Consider the following 25,204-nt stretch of genomic DNA (forward strand, 5'->3'; position numbering starts at 1 on the left):
CAGCCTCGAACCTCAACTAAACGCAAGCAGAAGCGGCAGGGCCACAGCTCTGAAGCACAAGGGGCCCACCACCCAGGAGACCCAGCTTTTGTTCTTCTGTCTCAGAAAGAACCTACTGCTGGGAAAAAGCCATGGAGAGGCTGGCTCCAGGCCTCGTGTCCAGCAAGTGGCTGATCTCTGGGAGGCACCAGATTTCCAACCAAGGAATCCAAAAGGCTCTCTCTCCAGCCTGTGAATCCTCCTCATTCTCGTCTGCCTTGACTCATTTTACTGTCAGAGTTGCTTCAGGTCTTTGCTCACGACTCTCCAACCCCCACCTTTAGCAGGAGTTAACATAAATTCTTATGTTAAAAGATCCAGAAATTCACACGGAAAATACAAAACAAAACAAAACAAACAACTAGATGGAACCAGCTAAGACCAAGAGGGCCACAAATTTGATCACCAACAGACCCTGGGGCTCATTATATGTTGATTTTTCTAAATTAGCATATTAAATGACACTGTAGCTAAATGACCAGGCTTAAAGGAACAAAAATGATTAAAAGGGGGGTGGCACTCCACTCCCTGGAAAAAACCCTGACCCTTCCCAGGTAGTCCAAAGCATATGCCTCCCCATCACCAGTCTCACTCCTCCTGCCTTTGTCTTTATTTTTAAAATTAAATCCCTCTCACCAGGTGGGTGATTTGGTCTGTGATCTTAGATCCCACTTCTCTATACTTTTACTGTTGAACAAAGCTTGAACCCAAGTGGGAAAAAGAAACCTCTCCAACCCAGGCAGAGAGGGTCCAAGCAAGGTCCATACAACTTAATTCTGTAACAAATTTTGGAGTTCATCTTGGGGCACACTCTGTCCATTAATCCAGGGTTACTCACTGACCCAGGGCCAACAAAGCCAGCTAAGTAACTGAACCATGTGCCCCAATTCTTGACCTCTGGGCCAGTGAGGGATACTGGAGATAGAAATTAAGCTGGAGACGGAAAAGCAGCCAAAGAACTGGTGGAGCACACCCCCACCCCCCCAGCATATCTACAGCAATGATGCTTGCAGCAATTTGGGGAAGCTGGGCCGACCTCAGATATGCAGATGACACCACCCTCAAGGGAGAAACCAAAGAGGAACTAAACAGCCTCTTGATGAAGGTAAAGGAGGAGAGTGAAAAAGCTGGCTTAAAACTCAACATTCAGAAAATGAAGATCATGGCGTCCAGTCGCATCACTTCATGGCAAATAGATGGGGCAACAATGGAAACAGTGACAGACTTTATTTTGTGGGGTTCCAAAACCACTGCAGATGGTGACTGTAGCTACGAAGTTAAAAGACACTTGCTCCTTGGAAGAAAAGCTATGACAAACCTAGATAGCACATTAAAAAGCAGAGATGTTACTTTGCCGACAAAGGTCCATCTAGTCAAAACTATGGTTTTTCCACTAGTCATGTATGGATGTGAGAGTTGGACTATAAAGAAAGCTGAGCACCAAAGAATTGATGCTTTTGAACTGTGGTGCTGGAGAAGACTCTTGAGAGTCCCTTGGACAGCAAGGAGATCCAACCAGTCCATCCTAAAGGAAATTAATCCTGAATATTCATTGGAAGGACTGATGCTGAAGCTGAAGCTCCAATACTTTGGCTACCTGCTGCGAAGAACTGACTCATTGGAAAAGACCCTGATGCTGGAAAAGATTGAAGGCAGGAGGAGAAGGGGATGACAGAGGATGAGATGGTTGGATGGCATCACCGACTCAATGGACATGAGTTTGAGTGAGCTCTGGGAGTTAGTGATAGACAGGGAAGCCTGGCATGCTGCAGTCCACGGGGTTGCAAAGACCTGGACACTACTGAGCGACTGAACGGACTGACTGACCCAACTTCCCAGTGCTGACCCATCTTCAGCCAGTAAAGCCGGGGTTGGTTGTAGAGCCATCTGGTTGAAGCCAGACCTCTTTCTAGAGGACTGGACTGGGCGGTTGGTTATCTAAATTGAGCTAATCCTCTGGTAAGGAGAGAGGGTGATGAGATAGTTGGTTACCTGGTTGGACTAGATCCTGGCAAGAAGATCAAACTGGACGGGATCTTTATCTGAGCAATTTATATGATTTAGAGCAGAGGCCCCAACGTCTGGGATCTAATGCCTGAAGATCTGAGGTGGAGCTGATATAGTACTAATATAAAGTACACAATAAATGTGCTTGAATCATTCTGCAATGATTCCCCCTATCCCAGTCAGTGAAAAAATTGCCTTCCACGGAACTAGTCCCTGGTGCCCAAAAGGTTGGGGACCGCTGACTTAGAGAACTGTTTTCCCACTCCCACTTCACTCAGTCTCTGGGAACTGCTTGCTGAAAGCAGTCACCTACATCAGGTATTTCCTACAGCTCACAGTGGGTCTGGCAACACTGAGTCACTGACTTCAGACGGTCTAAGACCCTCTTGGACAGTGTCTCCCCTTCTAGCCCCTGCAAAGACTGGTTCAGGTTGCAGTTAGAGCTCCCAAACCACTTGGGGTGGGCCAATCCAGTGGGATCTGCATGGTCACCAACCCTAGGAAGAGGCCACTGGGAAGCTGAAGAGAGACTAGAAGTAAGGACTCCTCGATATGGGGAACCCAGCCTCCATCCCAGTGAACACTGCTCAGGTACATTCTCCGTAACTGTAAACTCTTTGAGTAGCACCCACTAACAGGGAGACAGCTTATTTTCTTTGTTAACACTGCATAGCTCCAATGTAAACTGGGGGATGGAGAAAGCTGGCCAACTAACGACTCTCTAATTCATTTTTCAATTGGATCGTTATTGCTAGTGTTTAAAAAGAAAATGGGATGAGATCCCCTATGTTGGATTTTTCATGGCTCTTAGCCAACAAAAGGGACTGTGGAAAAAATGTGAAGCCAGTTTAAATCTCTATTTCCTGGGAAAGACTGAGGGCAGGAGGAGAAGAGGGCAGCAGAGGATGAAATGGTTAGACAGTATCGCTGACTCAATGGACATGAAAGTGAAAAGTGTTAGTCGCTCAGTCATGTCCGACTCTTTGCAACCCATGGACTGCAGTCTGCCAAGCTCCTCTGTTCATGAAATTCTCCAGGCAAGAATACTGGAGTGGGTAGCCATGCCCTTCTCCAGGGCATCTGCCCAATCCAGGGATCAAATCTGGGTCTCCCGCATTGCAGGCAGATTCTTTACTGTCTGAGCCACAAGGGCAGATCCTTTAAAGGAGGAAATGGCAACCCATTGCAGTATTCCTGCCTGGAGAATTCCAAAGGAGACTGGTAGGCTACAGTCCACGGGGCTGCAGAGTCAGACGTGACTGAAGCGACTTAGTACATCTCAATGGACATGAGTTTGAGCAAACTCAGGGAGATAGTGAAGTACAGGGAAGCCTGGTGTGCTGCAGTCCATGGGGTCGCAAAGAGTCAGACAGGACTCAGCAACTGAACAACAACAAGCTTCGACAAAAACCAAATAAAAAGAATACTCATGAAGCAAAGAAGCCCTAGCATGTATGAAGCCTATAATAGAAAGTCTATTCAAACAAGGGCTTCTTAGATCCTGCCAGTGCTCTTGCAACAGTCCTATTCTGCCAGTAAAAAACTCAAGAGATGACAGCTGGTTCATGACCTCTAAGCTATAAATACAGACAGGAAAGAAATTCACCCGTTGAGGCCAGATCCTCAAACCATACACTCTACCCCATACCCCAAGAGTATTTGGTATTCCAGGTGGTGTGAGTGGTAAAGAATCTGCCTCCAATGCAGGAGATGTTAAGAGAAGTGGGTTCGATCCCTGGGTCAGGAAGATCCCCTCAGGAAGATCCCCTGAAGAAGGGGATGGCAACCCACTCCAGTATTCTTGCCCGGAGAATCCCTTGAAGGGGGGAACCTGGCGGGCTACAGTCCATAGGATCCCCAAGAGTCTGGCACAATTAAAGCGACTTACCATGCACTTGAATGAAAGTGAAGTCGCTCAATTGTGTCCGCCTGTTTGTGACCCCCATGGACTGTAGCCTTCCAGGGTCCTCTGTCCATGGGATTTTGCCATTTCCTTCTCCAAGAGATCTTTCCAACCCAGGGATCGAACCCGGGTCTCCCGCATTGTAGACAGAGCTTTACTGTCTGAGCCACCAGGGAAGTCCATGCACTTAGCTAGGTTTAAAAGACACCTTCCTTTGTGTGCCCTTAGCCAGGTAAACTCAGTACATTTTTGCATTTGAATGGCAGGATCTAAACTACAGGAGAAAACACCTCTTGTGCTGGGTGGTTCTGCCGCAGGGATTTTAAAACTCCCTCACCCTTTTAAGAAAGGTTTTAGCTGAGGATCTCTGTGACTCTGAATTAGAACAGGGGACTATCCTTCAATATGTGGATGAAATTCTAATCGCCAGCCCCATCAAAGAGCTTTCTGACCATAACAAAGTTACTGCCTTAAATCATCTGGCAGAGAGAGGATATAAAGTTTCAAAGGAAAAAAGCCCAAATCTCCCTCCAGCGGGTAGAATGCTTAGGATTTAATAACAGAAAAGGGGCACAGGGCACTATCTAAGAAGAGGAAAGAATGGATTTGCCAGATGGCACCCCTAATACGAGAGAACAGCTCCAGGGTTTCCTGGGGGTGCCTGGCTCTGCCATGTGTGGATCCCCAATGCTGGCTTAATTGCTAAGCCCTCATATGAACAATTAAAAGGGAAGGACCTTGACTCTTCTGAGCAGACCCTCAACTGTGACTGAGCATTCCTGGAACTGAAAAAACATCTCGGGAGAGCCCCCAGGTTAGCTTTACCCAACCTGAGCCCCTCCTTCCATCCGTATGTACCTGAAGGAAGAGACACTTCCCTGGGGGTGCCTACACAAAAACCCGGACCTCTGACTCTGGTTGAGGCCTATTTTTCTAAACAACTGGACCAAAGTGAAACAGGAGGGAAGGGGGCAGGGCACAAACTTTAAAAGAATGGCACAGCCTGAGGACACAACATAAACTGATCTCAGGGAATAAACAGATTAAAAGAGGGGGGTGGGCTGGGGATTAGGAGGCTGCTGGAGGCTGCTGAAGGCTATACTTCTGCCAAAGAGCATATAGCCTGTATTCACTGGAGAGGCCATCAAAGGGAGAAGCAGAAATAACAAGAGGAAATCGCACAGCATATATGGCAGCTAAACAAGCTGTAGAGGGTGCGGACAGACTTCAAACGCCCCTGCTATCGCTGCCCCCAGATCCTAGCTCTTACCCCCTAGAAGAAAGAGAAGGCTTTGTGATGGGCCTGTTTTAAAAGCCCAGAATACCTGGAAAGGATGGTTAACAATCATGGGCAGCTGCTCTTCAAGCTACTGCACTTCAAGCCATTCTGAACGGGCACTTCAGGCCATAAGCAGGAGACCCTGTATCAATGGCTTATCACATCCATCACTACTCCCAATTTCTGAAGTCTCCTTTAACAGATAAGGTTGAACCGAGCCCTATCTGTCTCCAGAATAACCTCAACACTCACCCCTCCAAAGTCAAGGGAGGGACCCCCACCTCGTACAGAGGCACATATCCAGGTCAAAGCTTGCAAATGGATTTCACAGTAATGCCCTGGGTACAAGGAAATTTTCAGATATTTGCTGGTTTTGACTGACACCTTTGGCTAGATTCCTGCCCCAAACCAAGACTACTTCAGAGATTTCTAAGGCCCTGCTCAAGGAAATAATCCCTTAGTTTGGGCTCCCTAAATCCATTCAATGTGACAGTGGTCCCACCTTTGTTTCTCAAATTACTAAGGAAATCTCTAGAGCACTGGGAATTAAATGGAGGTTGCACCCTTCCATTTAATGAAGAATCCATCTGCCAGTATAGGAGACAGCAGAGGCGCAGGTTCGATCCCTGGGTCGGGAAGTCTCGTGCAGAAGGAAATGGCAACCCACTCCAGTATCCTTGCTTGGAAAATCCCATGGACAGAGGAGCCTGAAGGGCTACAATCCATGGGGTGGCAAAGAGTCAGGCACAAGACCACAATCCTCAGGAAAAGTAAAAAGAATAAATCAAATTCTCAAAAGAAATTAAGCCAAACTATGTCAAGAGATTTATCAAACTTGGATCTCTCTTCTCCCCACAGCACTTCTCAGAATGCAATTAGCCCCTAAAGGAAAGCTCGGGTTAAGTCTGTATGAGATCAGGTACAGGAGGCCCATTCTTGAAGGACCTGCCTACAAAGCCAACCTTAGGGACATGGATGACTGAAATACGCCTTACAGACGGGAAAAAAAAAATCAAAGCTTTACAAGCCTTCCCCTTCTGACATGGTTTTACATCCTTTGTTCCCTGGAACTGGGTTTATTTGAACACCTGGAAGGCTGGAAATCCACAAGACCAGTTAGCCCCCAAGTGGGCAGGACCTTATCTTGTAATCTTGACCAATGCAGTGCCTGACAATTGCAGAGCATAACTCCGTGGGCCACCATACCAGAGTAAAGACAACACCTATGCCTCTGGAAGTCACTGAGCCACTTGCTCAATTACAGCTGTGTGAACCTGTCACTGAGCTTATATTACTTTTTAAAGGGACTAACCCTACTAATAAGTAAGTAAGGTGATGGACAGGCTTAGCAGTTGGCCTTGTCATTGCTACTGTATTACTTAGCTTCCACTGTTCTGCCAAACCTCCTCCTACTGGTAAACATTTCCTCTGTCCATGCTGGATATAGGGAACATTAACATTGGAGGCAGGATGAGTGGCCATTATTGTCTATTCCTTCTTATCTTCTCTGCGCTATCTCTTACAACCATGCATGAAGAATGGGGATTCAATAGTGAATTTGTTGAGAATTATAGCCTGCTGACAAAAGCTATCCCAGTGCTGAATCTGTCACCTCCACTTTCCAAGTGACACCTATAGGTTAGCTGAACACAACTCAGTGAGGGACAGCATAGAAAACCTATTCCTCCCGAAGTTTATATCCCATCCCTAAAGCAGCTTCCCAGCTTGGATTCCCTCTATCAAACACAAAGCACGCACTCCACAGGACCACCACTATGATCAGGCTGCTGCCACCGCCCCTATTAAACACCCCTATAAAAAGGAGGGACTTACAGTAACACCCTAGGGTTACTCGACTCTGGCCACGACTTCTTCCATTACCCCACAATTTAAGTGCCTTGGGTTGACTCCTATGGAAATCTCACCCACTGCGCCCCCTGCACCGACCTGATGAACACCCACACGGACCAGATGGGAGATGTACTTACTGCAGATGGAAAATGCCAGTTGTCTGACAGTTAGTATATGGCCCTCCTAAGGCCTGGGGAAAAGCCACTGGTCAAGAATCCCTCAGTGACCCCCACTAGGCAGGTGGGCCTCTCTCCTCACTCTGCAAGGGCACCCTCTGGGCTAGCCACTTTCGAATGTGATTCAACTCCCCAGAACATATGCTCCCTATGGGTACCCGTTCCTTTGTGGCCTGAGAATAAACCAAGTGCCCCATCAGAACAACTCTGACTCCTCCTTCCCTTCTCTGGGGTGGGCTCTAGTCCATCCTTGTTTAGATAAGCCCCATCTTGGGGACATTGCATGCTACGGCAGCTAAGTTCTCAGAACCTAGGTATAACCGTTTATAAGATCACCCAGCCCTGAGATAAAAGGACTCATTCTGGCAGCAGTAAGGACTTCTCTCAGACTAGTGGCCCCCTGGGGAAGGTTTGCACAGCATGAAATCTCTCTACAAAATCTCACCCAGGCCTTTAAAGACTTGCCTAAAAACACAGGGTATGCTTGACAAGAGCTCCATACTTCTCTGGACTCTCTAACAAATGTTGTTCTGAACAACAGACTAGCCCTTGACGTCTCCTTGCTGAGCAAGGGGAAGCCTGCACAGTTACTAATAAAACCTGCTATACATATGTCAATAACTAGGTTGGTTGAGATAAACCTAAAAAAGATATGAGTAAGCTCAATGGTTATACAGATAGAACACACAAGGTCTAGATCCAAGCTCCATCTGGAACATAGTCAAGCAGGGTCTTCCCAGGCTAACTTGCCTTTTTTCCATTTCTTGGCTCCACTAATTGCCATTATCTTCCTGCTTATCTCTGGGCCTTGTCTTCTCAACTTCCTTAGTAAATGTGACTTTGATGACTTTGAAGTCATCAAGCTTCAGATGATACTAATACAAGCGTACAAACAATTCTGACTGCAGCTTGCTGATAATTAGACTTAATTTAGGCTAGTCAGGAACAGTTCTGCTCCCCTAATCCAAGGAAAAACGGCACTCATGTTCAGCAGGAAGCAGCTTCAGAAGTCAGACCTTCACCCTTCAGTGGCCCTCAAGAATGAGAAGCAGTAAGGAGGAAGAGGTGGGGGTGATGTTATTGCCAGAAGTGCCAGATTTTTGCTCAAAACCTGCCAGGCCCCACCTTTAGCAGGAGTTAACATAAATATTTAAGTTAAAGGATCCAAGGATAAGAAAGAAAGCCACAAACAAAAAAGATGGTACCAGTTGGGACCAAGATGGCCAGGAACCTGACCTCCAACAAACCCTGAGTCTCATTATACATTAATTTTACTAAATTAGCCTACTATTCGTAACATGACACACCTACTGGTGGCCAGGACCAGCCATTAAGGACCATAAAAAGGATAAAAGCAGAGTGGCATCCTACTCCCTGGAAAAAGTCTTCCTAGGTAGACTAATGCATATGCCTCTCCATCATTAGCCTCACTCCTCCTCCCTTTGTCTTATCTTTAATATTAAATCCCTTTCATCAGGTGGGCAAGAAGTTGGTCTATGAACTTAGCTCTTGCTTCTCAATTTGTCGGCCACTGAATAAAGCAAGAACCTTCCAAGGCTATGCTAGGGCCTGAATAAGGCTCATATGACTTAATTCAGTAACGATTTCTTCATTCATTCTTTTGAAGGAGAATTAACTACCTCCTAGGGGGTCAGAATCTGGAGAAACAAAGGAAAATTAATCTTCATCTGAGGCTAAACTAGAATGGTTAATTCACAACTTTGCAGCAATAAATAACTCAGCAATCCCACTACTGGGTATATACCCTGCAGTTCAGTTCAGTTCAGTCGCTCAGTCATGTCCGACTCTTTGCGACCCCATGAATCACAGCATGCCAGGCCTCCCTGTCCATCACCAGCTCCCGGAGTTCACTCAGACTCATGTCCATCGGGTCAGTGATGCCATCCAGCCATCTCATCCTCTGTCGTCCCCTTCTCCTCCTGCCCCCAATCCCCCTCAGCATCAGAGTCTTTTCCAATGAGTCGACTCATCGCATGAGGTGGCCAAAGTACCGGAGTTTCAGCTTTAGCATCATTCCTTCCAAAGAAATCCCAGGGCTGATCTCCTTCAGAATGGACTGGTTGGATCTCCTTGCAGTCCAAGGGACTCTCAAGAGTCTTCTCCAACACCACAGTTCAAAAGCATCAATTCTTCGGTGCTCAGCCTTCTTCACAGTCCAACTCTCACATCCATACATGACCACAGGAAAAACCATAGCTTTGACTAGATGGACCTTTGTTGGCAAAGTAATGTCTCTGCTTTTGAATATGCTATCTAGGTTGGACATAACTTTCCTTCCAAGGAGTAAGCATCTTTTAATTTCATGGCTGCAGTCACCATCTGCATGGATTTTGGAGCCCAGAAAAATAAAGTCTGACACTGTTTCCACTGTTTCCCCATCTATTTCCCATGAAGTAATGGGACCAGATGCCATGATCTTCATTTTCTGAATGTTGAGCTTTAAGCCAACTTTTTCACTCTCCACTTTCACTTTCATCAAGAGGCTTTTTTAGTTCCTCTTCACTTTCTGCCATAAGAGTGGTATCATCTGCATATCTGAGGTTATTGATATTTCTCCTGGCAATCTTGATTCCAGCTTGTGTTTCTTCCAGCCCAGCGTTTCTCATGATGTACTCTGCATATAAGTTAAATAAGCAGGGTGACAATATACAGCCTTGACGTACTCCTTTTCTTATTTGGAACCAGTCTGTTGTTCCATGTCCAATTCTAACTGTTGCTTCCTGACCTGCATACAGATTTCTCAAGAGGCAGGTCAGGTGGTCTGGGATTCCCATCTCTTTCAGAATTTTCCACAGTTTATTGTGATCCACAGAGTCAAAGGCTTTGGCATAGTCAATAAAGCAGAAATAGATGTTTTTCTGGAACTCTCTTGCTTTTTCCATGATCCAGCGGATGTTGGCAATTTGATCTCTGGTTCCTCTGCCTTTTCTAAAACCAGCTTGAACATCAGGAAGTTCACGGTTCATGTATTGCTGAAGCCTGGCTTAGAGAATTTTGAGCATTACTTTACTAGCATGTGAGATAAGTGCAATTGTGTGGTAGTTTGAGCATTCTTTGGCACTGCCTTTCTTTGGGATTGGAATGAAAACTGACAGTCCTGTGGCCATTGCTGAGTTTTCCAAATTTGCTGGCATATTGAGTGCAGCACTTTCACAGCATCATCTTTCAGGATTTGAAAGAGCTCAACTGGAATTCCATCATCTCCACTAGCTTTGTTTGTAGTGATGCTTTCTAAGGCCCACTTGACTTCACATTCCAGGATGTCTGGCTCTAGATGAGTGATCACACCATCGTGATTGTCTGGGTCGTGAAGATCTTTTTTGTGCAGTTCTTCTGTGTATTCTTGCCACCTCTTCTTAATATCTTCTGCTTCTGTTAGGTCCATACCATTTCTGTCCTTTATCGAGCCCATCTTTGCATGAAATGTTCCCTTGGTATCTCTGATTTTCTTGAAGAGATCTCTAGTCTTTCCCATTCTGTTGTTTTCTTCTACTTCTTTGCATTGATCACTGAGGAAGGCTTTCTTATCTCTTCTTGCTATTCTTTGGAACTCTGCATTCAGATGCTTAGAAAACCACAATTCAAAAAGACACATGAACCCCAATGTTCACTGTGGCCTATACACCACAGCTAGGACACGGGAGCAATCTAGATGTCCACTAACAGATGAATAGATAAAGAAGTTGTGGTACGCATATACAGTGGAATATTACTCAGCCATAAAAAGGAATAGACTTGAGTCAGTTGTATTAAAGTGGATGAACCTCGAGCCTGTCACACAGAATGAAGTGGGAAAGAGAAAAACAAAGATACTATATTAAAGCATATGTAAGAATCTAGAAAAACCATGCTGATAAACCTGTTCACAGGGAAGGAATGGAGATGCAGACGTAGAAAACAGACTTGTGAACACAGTGGGGTAAGGAGAGGGCGGGATGAACTGGGATAGTATTGACGTATATACACCACCATGTGTAAAACAGAGCCAGTGGGAAGATGCTCTATAATACAGGGAGCCCAGCCTGGTGCTCTGTGAGACCTAGTGGGGTGTGAGGGCGGTGGCGGTGGTGGGGGCGGGCAGTGCAGGGAGGCTCAAGAGGGAGGTGATATATATATATGTAAAACAGCAATTATCATCCAATTAAAAAAAAGAATAAAATACTGCAAAAAAAAAAAGTCATCCACAAAATGTTAGTGCCTCTCAACATCCCCTACCTACCCCTTCTCTTCTGCCAGCCAACAAAGGCTAGTGAGTGGGAGGGTCCTCAGAATCAGTCCTAGGCAGAAGTGAGCAACGTGTGGGTCTGGGTGATGACTCTGGGCAGCTCCAAGCACCCAGCTGGATGGCACAGGATGGCACATGCTGGGAGGAAGTTTGGTCAGAGGCCGCTTCAGCCCTTCCTCTTCCCCTCCAAGCCCAGTATCAGGACGCACCTACCCGCGTCTCGGGAAAAGGCCACCTCCACGCCCTGCACTGCCGCCCGCCTGCTGACCGCCTTCATGCTGACCTCTGACGTGATCACTTCTGGCCCATCCGGAAGGCACACGCCGCACTCGGGCCGGAAGCCCCGGATGTCGGCGTCTCGGTAGCCTCGGTTCTTGCTGCACTGCTCCAGAAAGATGGCCTTGGCGGCGGGGTCCACGCCCACATGCACAACGAGCTGTGTGAGCACATGTGGAGGCAGAAGATGAGGGAAACTGAGGTCCCCTCTGCTCTCCAGACGGTTCAGAGGGAGAGCTCTGGGGAGCAAGACACCCCAGTCCCCCAAATGTGCCACCATCACACCCATCCCCTGCCGCTCCCCTTGATGAATGTGCTGGAACGAAAAATCACTGGATAGACACCTACATGGTATCTAATTTAAATATTTTCCTATTTCAAAACATTTTTATATGGCAGTGTATTCCTTTTTTCCCTGGGGGGTCCCAGCTGGTATCTAAGACTATCCCAGGAGAAGCTTAGTCTTTCCCTGGAAGCTTCCATCTCTTTTATGAAATTTTAATAAAGGAAGTTAATAACAGTCTAATAAAATACTGTTAGAATTTTTTGAGCTGATTATTTTTCCTCTTTGAAAAATGTAGCTCATTATATTATCAAAACATTAGGGTATCATCTTAAAGGTCTGGTGGTATTTGTTCTATTAATATCATCTGGTCTTCATATCTGGAGGATGTTTGTACCAGTTTCCTGCATAGTAACTCTGTTCTGATAAAATATTCTGGGAGTGATGAAATGGGCCTCTCCAGGTGGGCCACTCTCCCACCTCCGGGTGGGGGCCACCCTCCAAATGCTCTCCTAGGCCAAGAGGTCCTTGCCTCTCACCCCATCTCACAACCCACCTGCTCTGCAAGGGCCTGGCTGGGACTAACCCAGGGGCCTCTCTGTTAGGTGGGAACTACCTTTGAGTCCAGGCTGGGAATAAAGCTTCCTTTTCTTTTCCTCCTTCTCTCTTTCCAGAGTCTTATTCTGAGATTCTACTCTGTATTTCATCTTAAACTTTTATAACCAGACCCTTTTGAAATTGTCTGGGCTGTGACTGGTGGGCAGGGGGCAGGATACACTTGAGCCATCAACCCTAGAACCAGGGTCCTGGGGTTCACAGGCTCTGGGTCTCCACACATAATCATCCCACCCCCCACTCCCATCCCCACTGCCTCCCTTGCTGTCATTTACTTGTGGTTGAAGAGCTTCCCAGATTCTGGCGACCCTTTGTTTCACTTCCCTGTAATCCACCGGCAGCTGAAGAGTCTGCAGCTCTACCTCCATGTCATTCCCCAGGCCCAGTTTGGAGAGTTCCTGCAGAAAGAAACAGGTGGGTCACCTCGCTTGCTGGAGGGCCACAGGGAGCTCCTCACAAGCCAAGTTCAGGGCCATCCAGTTCGTTGCTGGGGCCTTTGGGGGCCTGGACCTGCCCTCAAGGAGCTCCCACAGAGGCGACGGGTCAACAGTGGGCCAGAGCTCCTGCTGCCTGCACAAAGCCCCATATAGTTGCCCTTGTCAAGGTGCACAGACCCCAAAGGCATGTCTGACCCAGTCTGCAGGTCAGAACGGCGTTCACAGAAGGGATGCAGGGTACTTCTAGTGGACAGATGAGGGTGAGCCAGATGGAGAAGCTGAAGGGTGTATAAGACAGAGGGAGGTGCACCCGGAGCTGAGAACAGAAATTCATCACCTCTCTCTTGCAGATGGAAGTCCAAAACCAAGGTGTCAGCAGGGTGATCCTGCCTCTGAACCTTGCCAAAGGCGCCTACCTTGCCTCTTTCAGCTTCTGGCAGCCCCCAGTAGTCCTTGGCTTGTGGTAGCATAACTGCGGTCTTCACATCATCGCCCCTTTGTGCGTGTCTGTCTTTCTGTCCAGGTTTTCTGCTTTATAACAACAACCCACCCATGACACTCTCTAAGGTAGTGCTTTCCAGAAGGCTGATGGCTTCACTACTGCCAAACCAGAAAGTTCAGGAAGGCCAAACTGTATTTCTCCATGGCCTTTATAGTTATAGGCATGGGATGGAGTATGTTGGATACCGAAGTGAAGTGAAGTGAAAGTCACTCAGTCGTGTCTGACTGTTTGCAACCCCATGGACTAGACAGTCCAAGGAATTCTTCAGACCAGAATACTGGAGAGGGCAGCCTTTCCCTTCTCCAGGGGATCTTCCCAACCCAAGGATCAAACCCAGGTCTCCCACATTGCAGGCGGATTCTTTACCAGCTGTGCCACAAAGGAAAGCCCAAGAATACTGGAGTGGGTAGCCTATGCCTTCTCAGGGGCTCTTCCGACCCAGGAATCAAACCAGAGTCTCCTGCATTGCAGGCGGATTCTTTACCAGCTGAGCTCTCGGGGACCTGGCATTTCTGTGTGCTTCACTTATCTGAAAGTCAATGCCCAAAGGTCCTGCTTCTCCTTATCAGCTGTTTCTTTTCAAGCTTCCAATGCGGTGCTCAAACAGCCTCAACTACAAGCTGGCATTAGAATCCCTTCCCTGCTGGATTCCAGTGGACTCAGAGTCTGGGGCTGCACTCCACAACTGGCCACCTTGACATTTCAGGGCAGGAAATAGAAACAGGCAATTTAGGTGAAATAAATACAGACATCACACTTTGCCTCACACCAGCTCAGCTCACCTTTTGCATCAACTAGATTAAGGAAAACATCTAATGTTTAGAGATCTTTGGATGTCAGAAATGCAGATAAGGAACTGTAGACCAGTATAAACTTGAACTTTTTCAAGGATTACCATGGAATTATCCTCCAGGATCCTCCTGATGCATTTTCTTTTCCTAACTGGTGTGTCACCCTCCACCTCTTTCCCTCCCAGTTGTCCCAACACGGGGAGCTGGCACCTTGGCAGGTCTGCCATGTCACCAGCTCCAGGGATTCTGCTAAGGAGCAGCCAGTGTCCCCTGGAAAGAGGTGACCACTGCCGCCCATACTGTGGGGCTGGAAGTCCAGGGGCTTGCTGGTTCCCCTGGAGCCCTTTGAGCAAGAGGAGCAACAGATGGAGCCAACAGACACCTCCCACTGAGGACAGAGGTTAGACAGGAAGGTAACTACACCACCATGGGCTACAGGCCTCCTGGGGCCTTGGCCAGGCTGCCTGGATGGCTCTAGGAAGTCTGCAGTCATCCAGAGATCACTAGGTTTTGTGGTCAGCTGTACTGGTATTGGGAGAGGGAGCTATGGACTAAAAATATGTCCCTGACCCAAATTCGTATGTTGAAACCCTAAGGTTTAGATGAGGTCAAGAGGGTAGGGTCATGCATGATGGGATTTCATGCATGTATGCATGCATACTAGGTCAGGTGTGTCTGACTCTTTGCAGCCCAGTGGCCTCTAGCTCACCAGCTCCTCTGTACATGGGATTCTCCAGGCAAGAATACTGGAGTGGGTTGCCATGGCCTCCTCCAGGGGATCTTCCTGACCTAGGGGTCGAATCTACATCTCCTGGGTCTCCTGCATTGGCAGGCAGATTCTTTACCCCTGAGCCACCTCGGAAGCCCACATAATGGGACTAACACCCTTATAAGAAGAAGAGAGGCCAGAGCCTTTCTTTCTTTGCCATTTGAGGCAGGACACAGCCAGAAGATACTGTAAGTCAGAAAGAAAGTTCTCACCAGGAACCAAATCTGTTGGCACCTTGATCTTAGACTTCATTTACTTCTCTGTGAGAAATGCATGCATGTTGTTTAAACTACTCAGCCTGCAGAATTTTGTTATAGCAGCTTAAGCTGACTAATACAGGGGAGCTTCCAGCTGGTAACGAGATAAGTCCTGGTTGAGTTTCAGATGCCTTCCAGTTCATTCATCCAGCTCATTATAACTCTTGAAAGTGACACAGACAACCCGGGACTGAAATCAGAAACTGATTTGGGAATCTGAGGAACTCTCTCCAACCTGCAATCATGCAAAGAGCCTCCAGGCACTGCCTCATGTGGACGCTCGGCTCCTTCAAGCATGTGTTCTCTCTAACGCCTACACACACACACACACACACGCACACGCACGCACGGTGCCCTGGGCCATCTACACTGTGACCCATGGCAGACAATAGCATTTTACAAAGACTAAACCAAGCTGGTGGTCATCAGCAGCCTAAGCCTGGAATGAGGAGGGTACAGGGCAGAAGGGGGCACATGCAAAGTGAGATCGCACTAAAGTGAGACTCCAAAGGGCACGGACTTTGGAGTCACAAAGATGCAGGTTTGAGACCTGGCTCTGCCATCCTTTTTTTTTTTTTTTTGGCTACAATGGGTCTTTGTTGCTGTGCTCGGGCTTTAGTTGCAGAGACTGGGGGCTTCTCTTGTCGTGGAACACAGGCTCTAGGCATGGAGGCATCTGTAGTTGCAGCACACGGGCTTGGTAATTGCTGCTCATGGGCTCCAGAGCGCAGGCTCCGTAGTCATGGTGCGTAGGCAGAGGTGCTCCACAGCATGTGGGATTTTCCCAGATCGGGGATTGAACCCATGTCAGGGGACATCGGCAGGTGGATCCCTACCCACTGTGCCACCAGGGAAGTCCTGCCACCTTTCATTGGGCAAATGTGGGCATCTTATTTAGCTTTGGTGCACCTCTGTTTTCTCATCTGTGAAATGGGCATAAATAAAAGTTGGAGATGCTTTCACAAATTTTAAATGATTCACAAAAAGTGCCCAGCACAGTATCTGTCACATAATTGGGGCTTTATATGAAGGCCCAATATGTATAATTAGTCCATATTAATTGGAGAAAGTCATGCAAGAGGGATTTATTAAAAGTAATATTTATTAGAATTTGATTACTTTTAGCCTTTCAGAAGCAGGGAGTAGAATATTCTGTGTAAGCAGACGGCAGACAACTGGTTGCCACCACCCTTTCTGCCAAGGAGGGTTGGTAGTTTTAGCAAAGAGAGCATCAGTTCTATGCAGAGACAGCCAGGGGTTTGTACCTTCCAGACTGGCACACTTTCTCAGCTAGAATTGCAGAGTGTTTTGTGCCCAAGGGGCCAGGGACAAAGCCTGGTATAACTCTTACCAAAGTGGAATTCAGGGTACTGCTCTCGCCAGAGGAATCACCAGGCTCCACGGGGAGCTGACAGCCTGTGCCAGGCCCCCGATCCTTCAAAAAGCCTGAACCCCACCAGTCACAAAGGCCCTTGGGAATAAGGGAGCCCCACCTTCTGCCTCTTCCACCCACTTCTTCCTGCCTCCATGTAGTCCAAAATCTGGTTGCCAGGAACACACAGAGATTTAACAAAGAGAACTCAGTTGCTCTCTGAATTTTTTTCAAATCCACCAAGGCTGTGGCACCAGCTGGTGCTGCAGAATGGTTGCCCTTTTTCCACAATCTGAGTCTTCTCTCATCTAGTGGGAGTCTGTGGCTAGTACCATGAAGCAGGAAAGGATTTCTTCATTCAAACTTCTTGAGTGCTTGCAATGTGGTCCTCTGCTAGAGCATGGGCTGTCTGGGGGTTCACATTCTCAGAGGAGATGGAGTATAGGAATGGGAAGTGATGGCAAGACTCCTGGTTCTGGTTCCAAGGGCTGTGTTGGGCCACACTGGGCTGTGGAATTCTGAGGACCTTCAATTATTAGGTGGTTAGGAAGGAGCTTAGACTCCATGTCTTCCTCTTCCTATTGTGTGTTTGTTGCTCAGTTGCTCAGTCTTGTCCGACTCTTTACAACCCATGGTAGCACACCAGGCTTCCCTGTCCTTCAGTATCTCCCAGAGTTTGCTCAAATTCATGTCCACTGAGCTGGTGATGCCATCCAGCCATTTCATCCTCTGTCATCCCCTTCTCCTCCTGCCCTCAATCTTTCCCGGCATCAGGGTCTTTTGAGTCAGCTCTTCACATCATGTGGCCAAAGTATTGAGGTTCAGCTTCAGCATCAGTCCTTCCAATGAATACTCAGGGTTGATTTCCTTTAGGATTGATTGGTTGGATCTCCTTGCAGTCCAAGGGACTCGCAAGAATCTTCTCCAGCACCACAATTTGAAAGCATCAATTCTTCAGCCCTCATCCTTCTTTATGGTCCAACTCTCACATCCATACATGACTACTGGAAAAGCCATAGATTTGACTATACGGACCTTTGTCGGCAAAGTGATGTCTCTACTTTTTAATATGCTGTCTAGGTTCATCATAGCTTTTCTTCCAAGGAGCTCAGTTCAGTTCAGTTCAGTTGCACAGTTGTGTCTGACTCTTTGCGACCCCATGGACTGCAACATGCCAGGCTACCCAGTCCATCACCGACTCGTGGAACTTGCTCAAACTCATTTCCTTGAGTTGGTGATGCCATCCAACCATCTCATCCTCTGTCGTCCCCTTCTCCTCCTGCCTCAATCTTTCCCAGCATCAGGGTCTTTTCCAATAAGTCAGTTCCTCGCATCAGGTGGCCAAAGTATTGGAGTTTCAGCTTCAGCATCAGTCTTTCCAATGAATATTCAGGACTGATTTCCTTTGGGTTGACTGGTTAGATCTCCTTGCAGTCCAAGGGACTCTCAAGAGTCTTCTCTAACACCACAATTCAAAAGCATCAATTCTTTGGCACTCAGCAAGCATATTTTAATTTCATGGCTTCAGTCACTGTCTGTAGTGATTTGGGAGCCCAAAAAATAAAGTCTTTCACTGTTTGGGCAAATTATTGAAACTTGCCAAGCCTCAGTTTCCTGATCTTCAAAATGTCGTAGAAACAGGACCTTCCTCACAAGGGCTGCTGTGAAAGTTAAGCAAGACCATCCACGTGGAGTTACAGCCTAAGAGGACTGCCCAGAGGGGCTTCTGATCTGAGCTTGGAGGACTAGCAAGAGTGTTCAAGGGGAAGAAATTAAGGAGTGGGAACTTGGAGGTGTGTGCAAACAGCCTTCCCTCCTCCCTTCTTACCTCCCTACTTCCTTCCTTCTGCCCTCTCTCTGTCCCTCCCTCCCCTCTCTTTCCCTTCTCCTTCCCTCCTTCTCTCGCTCACTCGTCCATCAGGCATCAGATGTGGATATGGCAGAGACCCTCCTGGGGCCTCTGTGCTGGGCTCTGGGTGAGGGTCTTGTGTGCCTGTGTGTGCGTGTCTGCGGGCTGACCATGGACGAGGAAGCGATAGCCAGTTCTTCTTGACCTGCAGGGTTGGAAGGAACCTGGGAGCCATCGGCTGGTCCTGGAGATCCAGGCCCGTGCTCCCTCCAACCCCATCTAGGCTGGAGGTGCCCCACGGACACAGAAACTAGGGGCAGACCTGGGAGGGGCTCACCAGGCACAGGAAGAAGCCGTGGAGGTGACTGGGGGTCTGACGTATTAAGTACAGGACAGCTACCAGTGGAGCATAATGCAGCTATTATAAACGATTTTACAAAGAATGTGTTGACACAGGAAAACCCATGAAAAGAAACCAGTTTAAAAATAAGGATCTCAGACTGTTTCCTGCAGCCATTTATGGAAATAGGAGCATACTGACAACGAGGAGAATTAGGGGAGATTCTCATTTCTGTCTATATTTGTTGTAACATTTTTAAGGTGTATGTAGTATTTTTCCGGTTCTAAAAGCTTAACAAATAGTCTGGCTGATAATCAGACCAGCTGCCTCAGCAGCACTCTTGCTATCTGCAGGCAGTATGCCCAGCACCTTACCCCAGCTCCCTAACCTTGTCACCATTTTACAGATAAGGAAACTGAGGGTGAGTTTAAAAGAAGGGAGCCGTTCCAGAGACCCTCACAGAGGAGATGCCGCCACAACAGTGGGGTCAGCTGCTTAGGGCTGACCGCAGCTCTCACCAAAGGCTTGGAAAATCTTAGGATTGTTTCCAGGTCACACTCTTTTCCTTAACAAAGCCAAGTTCCGCTCTCCACATTTGACAAATGTCCAGCCTACACCCAATATCCTTTGGTTATTCCTCCAAAAGTCCAGTAATGAACAACAGTAACCCAGTAATTCTTGATCCTCTGCTTAGAGCAGTTGTCTCCAAATATTTTTGACCACATGCCACTATTGATGAAAAGATTTTAGTATGCACACATGCATACACACACACACACACACAATATCATTAGCTGGTATCTTCATGTCTCAAGGCATGATACATTTTTCATGTGGGCTTCACTGTTCATATTCATTTTACATACAAGTATATGTAAATCTGTATTTATAATGGTTCCCTTAATTCTTCCCTCTTTTTGGCCAATTTCTTATGAGACTGTTACTGTTTTTACATCACAATGTGACTGGCAGAGGACTCAGATGAGGTTAGATAAAGGATCACTTGGCTGTTTTCACATGTGTTCAGGTTTGCATCATATGATCCTGTATCTGTGGGTTTCTTGAAGATCCTTTTTGTAAGGATTTCTTGATCATAATTTGAGGCTTAGTTTAATTAAAACTGGATAATATTAATTCTGAAACACATTAACCGAAGTGAAACACTTTATCAGTCAGTCTAGTCACTCAGTCGTGTCCGACTCTTTGCAACCCCATGGACTGCAGCACGCCAGGCTTCCCTGTCCATCACTAACACCCAGAACTCTCTTAAACTCATGTCCATTGAGTTGGTGATGCCATCCAAACATCTTATCCTCTGTCATCCCCTTCTACTGCCTTCAATCTTTCCCAGCATCAGGGTCTTTTCAAATGAGTCAGCTTTTTGCATCAGGTGGCCAAAGTATTGGAGTTTCAGCTTCAGCATCAGTCCATCCAATGAATATTCAGGACTGATCTCCTTTAGGATGGACTGGTTGGGTCTCCTTGCAGTCCAAGGGACTCTCAAGAGTCTTCTCCAACACCACAGTTCAAAAGCATCAATTCTTCAGTGCTCAGCTTTCTTTATAGTCCAACTCTCACATCCATACATGACCACCGGAAAAACCATAGTCTTGACTAGACAGACCTTTGTCAACAAAGTAATATCTCTATTTTTTAACATGCTGTCCAGGTAAGTCATAACTTTTTTTCCAAGGAGCAAGCATCTTTTAATTTCATGGCTGCAGTCAACATCTGCGGTGATTCTGGAGCCCCCCAAAATAAAGTCTGACACTGTTTACACTGTTTCCCCATCTATTTGCCATGAAGTGATGGGACCAGATGCCATGATCTTAGTTTTCTGAAAGTTGAGTTTTAAGCCAACTTTTTCACTCTCCTCTTTCACTTTCATCAAGAGGCTCTTTAGTTCTTCTTCACTTTCTGCCATAAAGGTCGTGTCATCTGCATATCTGAGGTTATTGATATTTCTCCTGGCAATCTTGACTTCAGCTTGTGCTTCATTCAGCCCAGCGTTTCTCATGATGTTCTCTGCATAGAAGTTAAATAAGCAGGGTGACAATATACAGCTTTGACGTACTCCTTTCCCAATTTGGAACCAGTCTGTTGTTCCATGTCCAGTTTTAACTGTTGCTTCTTGACCTTATTACAGATTTCTCAGGAGGCAGGTCAGGTGGTCTGGTATTCCCATCTCTTTAAGAATTTTCCACAGTTTCTTGTGATCTACACAGTCAAAGGCTTTGGCATAGTCAATAAAGCAGAAGTAGATGTTTTTCTGGAACTCTCTTGCTCTTTCAAGGACCCAATGAATGTTGGCAATTTGATCTCTGGTTCCTCTGCCTTTTCTAAATCCAGCTTGAACATCTGGAAGTTCACAGTTCATGTACTGTTGAAGCCTGGCTTGGAGAATTTTGAGCATTACTTTACTAGCGTGTGAGATGAGCGCAATTGTGCTGTAGTTTGAAGATTCTTTGGCATTGCCTTTCTTTGGGATTGGAAAGAAAACTGGCCTTTTCCAGTCCTGTGGCCACTGCTGAGTTTTCCAAATTTGCTGGCATGTTGAGTGCAGCACTTTCACAGCATTATCCTTTAGGATTTGAAATAGCTCAACTGGAATTCCATCACCTCCATTAGCTTTGCTTGTAGTGATGCTTCCTAAGGCCCATTTGACTTCACATTCCAGAATGTCTGGTTGTAGGTGAGTGATCACACCATTGTGGTTATCTGGGTCATGAAGATCTTTTCTGTATATTTCTTCTCTGTATTCTTGCCACCTTTTCTTTGTATTTTCTGCTTCTATTAGGTCCATACCATTTCTGTCCTTTATTGTGCTCATCTTTGCATGAAATATCCCCTTGGTATCTCTAATTTTCTTGAAAAGATCACTAGTCTTCCCTCATTCTATTGTTTTCCTCTATTTCTTTGCATTGATCACTGAGGAAGGCTTTCTTATCTCTCCTTGCTATTCTTTGGAACTTTGCATTCAAATGGGTATATCTTTCCTTTTCTCCTTTTCTTCTTTTCATACCTATTTGTAAGGTGTCCTCAGACAACCATTTTGCCTTTTTGCATTTCTTTTTCTTGGGGATGGTCTTGATCACTGCCTCCTGTACAATGCCACAAACCTCTGTCCATGGTTCTTCAGGAGCTCTGTCTACCAGATCTAAGCCCTTGAAAACTATTTGTCACTTCCACTGTATAATCATAAGGGATTTGATTTAGGTCATACCTGAATGGTCTAGTGGTTTTCCCTACTTTATTCAATTTAAGTCTGAGTTAAGACCTACAAGACGTTCTAGAATAAACACCCCAAAAAGATGTCCTTTTAATTATAGGGGACTGGAATACAAAAGTAGGAAGTCAAGAATCACCTGGAGTAACAGGCAAATTTGGCCCTGGAGTACAGAATGAAGCAGGGCAAAGGCTAATAGAATTTTGCCAAGAGAACGCAGTGGTCATAGCAAACACCCTCTTCCAACGACACAAGAGAAGATGCTACACATGGACATCACCAGACGGTCAACACCGAAATCAGATTGATTCTATTCTTTGCAGCCAAAGATGGAGAAGCTCTATATAGTCAGCAAAACAAGACCGGGAGCTGACTGTGGCTCAGATCATGAACTCCTCATTGCCAAATTCAGACTGAAATTGAAATACTTTATAATAAGTTAAAAATGATTCAAAAATGGAGGGCCTAGCACCATGGTGTCTCTTGCTCCAAGGGTGATGAATTCCCTTTTGCTTCAGGAAATCAAGCCTGTTCAGGGACCTGCAGATGTACAAAGCCAAGCTAGCTTTGGTACAGCTATGAAATATTGTTCAAGGGTGATTTCATTTTTATAGACTAATAGAAATTCACACCCATTAGGTGGCCAATATAAGAAAATAACAACTGTTGGCAAAGATATGGAGAAATTGCAACCTTTGTGCACAGTTGGTGGAAATGTAAAATGGTGCAGCTGCCATGGAAAACAGTATGGACATTCCTCAAAATATTAAAAATAGAATTACCAAATGATCCAGCAAGCCTAAGTCTTATCAAAAAGAATCAAAACGCAAGAGCTCAAAGGGCTATTTGCATATTCATATTCAATGCAACATTATTCACAATAGTCAAGAGATGGAAGTAACCCAAATGTCCGCTGATGGAGGAACAGATAAACAAAATGCGATCTATACCAACAATGGAATATTAATCAGCCTTAAAAAGGAAGAAATTTATGGCACATGCTACAACATAGATGAGTCTAGAGGACAATCTATGCTGAGTGTAACAAGCCAGTCCCAAAAAGACATACTGTATAATTCTACGTAACTGAGGGATCTAAAGTGAAAGTGAAAGTTGCTCAGTCGTGTCCGACTCTTTGCGACCCCATGGACTATACAGTCCATGGAATTCTCCAGGCCAGAATACTGGAGTGGGTAGCCTATCCCTTCTCCAGCGGATCTTCCCAATCCAGGAATCAAACTGGCATCTCCTGCATTGCAGGCAGATTCCTTACCAACTGAGCTATCAGGGAAGCCCATGAGGGATCTAAAGTGGTCAAATTCATAGAGACAGAAAGTAGAATAATAGTAATCAGGGATTTGGGGGAAGGAAAATGGGGAGATGTTCAACAGAGTTTTAGTTTTGTGAGATAAAAAGTTCTGGATATCTGTTGCACAATAATGTGAATACACTTAACATTACTGAAATGTACACTTAAAAATGATTGAAAAGGTAAGTTTTATTTTGGTAAATTTTAAATGGTAATTGAAAAAAAACATAGAAATGAAAACCCTGATATTTTCATGCCACGCTCCAATGGATCAACTTGCAAACTTGCAACTTTGCATTTTCAAAATCATTTTGAAAATGATTTGGGGTCCTCAAGAAAGCACTGATGTAGGGAGTATTGGTGGACAAAAGTCGGATGGCCCTGGACACCTCTCATCTCTGCATAGGAGGTTGGGCAGAAAAGGGTTAACCCAGCAGGCAGGGGCTGCTCAAACTCTGCACATTGCCAACAAACACCTGTCTTCAGGACTGGCCCTTGGCTGGCTCCTGGGAGAAAGAGCTCTGAGCCCTCGGGGTGTTCTGCCTGATTAGAGCAGTTGTATATGCCTGTGGCCTTCGGTCACATCATGCTAGTTTGATTAGGGTTTATGCCAACACTGTGATTTATGGCAGACGCCTGTTTTTGCTCTGGAGTCTGAGTAGCTTAGGTCAGGCATGCAGGCACTGCATACCTATGTGATTGACCCCAGTAAGAATCCTGGACACCAAAACTCTGATGAGCTTCCCAAGTTGACAACACTTCATACCCGTTGCCACATGGCATCGCTGGGAGAGTTCCATGGCTCCATGCAGCTCCACTGGGAGACACCACTTAGGAGCTCGCACCTGGTCTCTCGGGGTCTTTGCTCCAAGCACCTTTCCTTTGCTGATTTCAACTGGGACCGTTTTCCTGTAGTACACCACAACTGCGTCTGTGCGCATAACAGCCTGAGGGTGGTCTTGGAGACCCCATGACACACAGGCATCTCAATGTCTCTTGGACCCTGACTCTCCTTTAGAATCATTTCTTCATTTTCTCTTACTAGCTGTTTTTTCCAAAGAGAAAAGAAGGCAGTTTTCTCTATTTTCATTCATTTTATTTTCCCCAACATTTTTCAAGCCCTTCCTTTGGCCAAGCACTGTGCTGCCCTGGTCCTACCACAGATAGGAAATACCCATGCAGAGTAACTGTCCTCAGGGCAGGTGGAGGGTGGGCAGGTGAGATGGTACTGCTAGGGTCAACTTGGAGGTTACAACACATGGTAGAGTCAATCAGAAGAACAGACTTAGAATCTGGTGGGTACAGTTCAATTCTGCATTTGCCCCTAAAGCACCAACTCAGGCATTTGGCTTTAGGCAAATGACTTTGACTCCAAGAGCCTCAATGTCTCATCTACCAGTGCAGTTCAGTTCAGTTCAGTCACTCAGTCATGTCCGACTCTTTGTGACCACATGGACTGCAGCACGCCAGGCCTCCCTGTCCATCACCAACTCCCGTAACATGCACAAACTTGTGTCCATTGAGTCGGTGATGCCATCCAACCGTCTCATCCTCTGTTGTCCCCTTCTCCTCCTGCCTTCAATCTTTTCCAGCAACAGAGTCTTTTCCAATGGGTCAGTTCTTCACATCAGGTGGCCAGAGTACTGGAGTTTCAGCTTCAGCATCAGTCCATCCAAT

The 25,204-nt window shown here is 46.3% G+C and overlaps 1 protein-coding gene across 2 annotated transcripts in view; it reads right to left on the reverse strand.

The window, feature by feature from the left end:
- The window catches only part of PGPEP1L (pyroglutamyl-peptidase I like), a 71,794-nt gene that overhangs the window by 518 nt on the left and 46,072 nt on the right, over positions 1-25,204 (reverse strand). For both annotated transcript variants that reach the window (XM_027521745.1, XM_027521746.1), the window contains 2 exons: positions 12,951-13,073; positions 11,711-11,937 (listed from right to left, as the gene is read on the reverse strand). In XM_027521745.1, the coding sequence (XP_027377546.1) occupies positions 11,711-11,937; positions 12,951-13,073 (350 nt within the window). The remainder of the gene's footprint in view (positions 1-11,710; positions 11,938-12,950; positions 13,074-25,204) is intronic.

Source organism: Bos indicus x Bos taurus, chromosome 21, assembly GCF_003369695.1.
Source record: "Bos indicus x Bos taurus breed Angus x Brahman F1 hybrid chromosome 21, Bos_hybrid_MaternalHap_v2.0, whole genome shotgun sequence".
Lineage (NCBI taxonomy): Eukaryota > Metazoa > Chordata > Mammalia > Artiodactyla > Bovidae > Bos > Bos indicus x Bos taurus.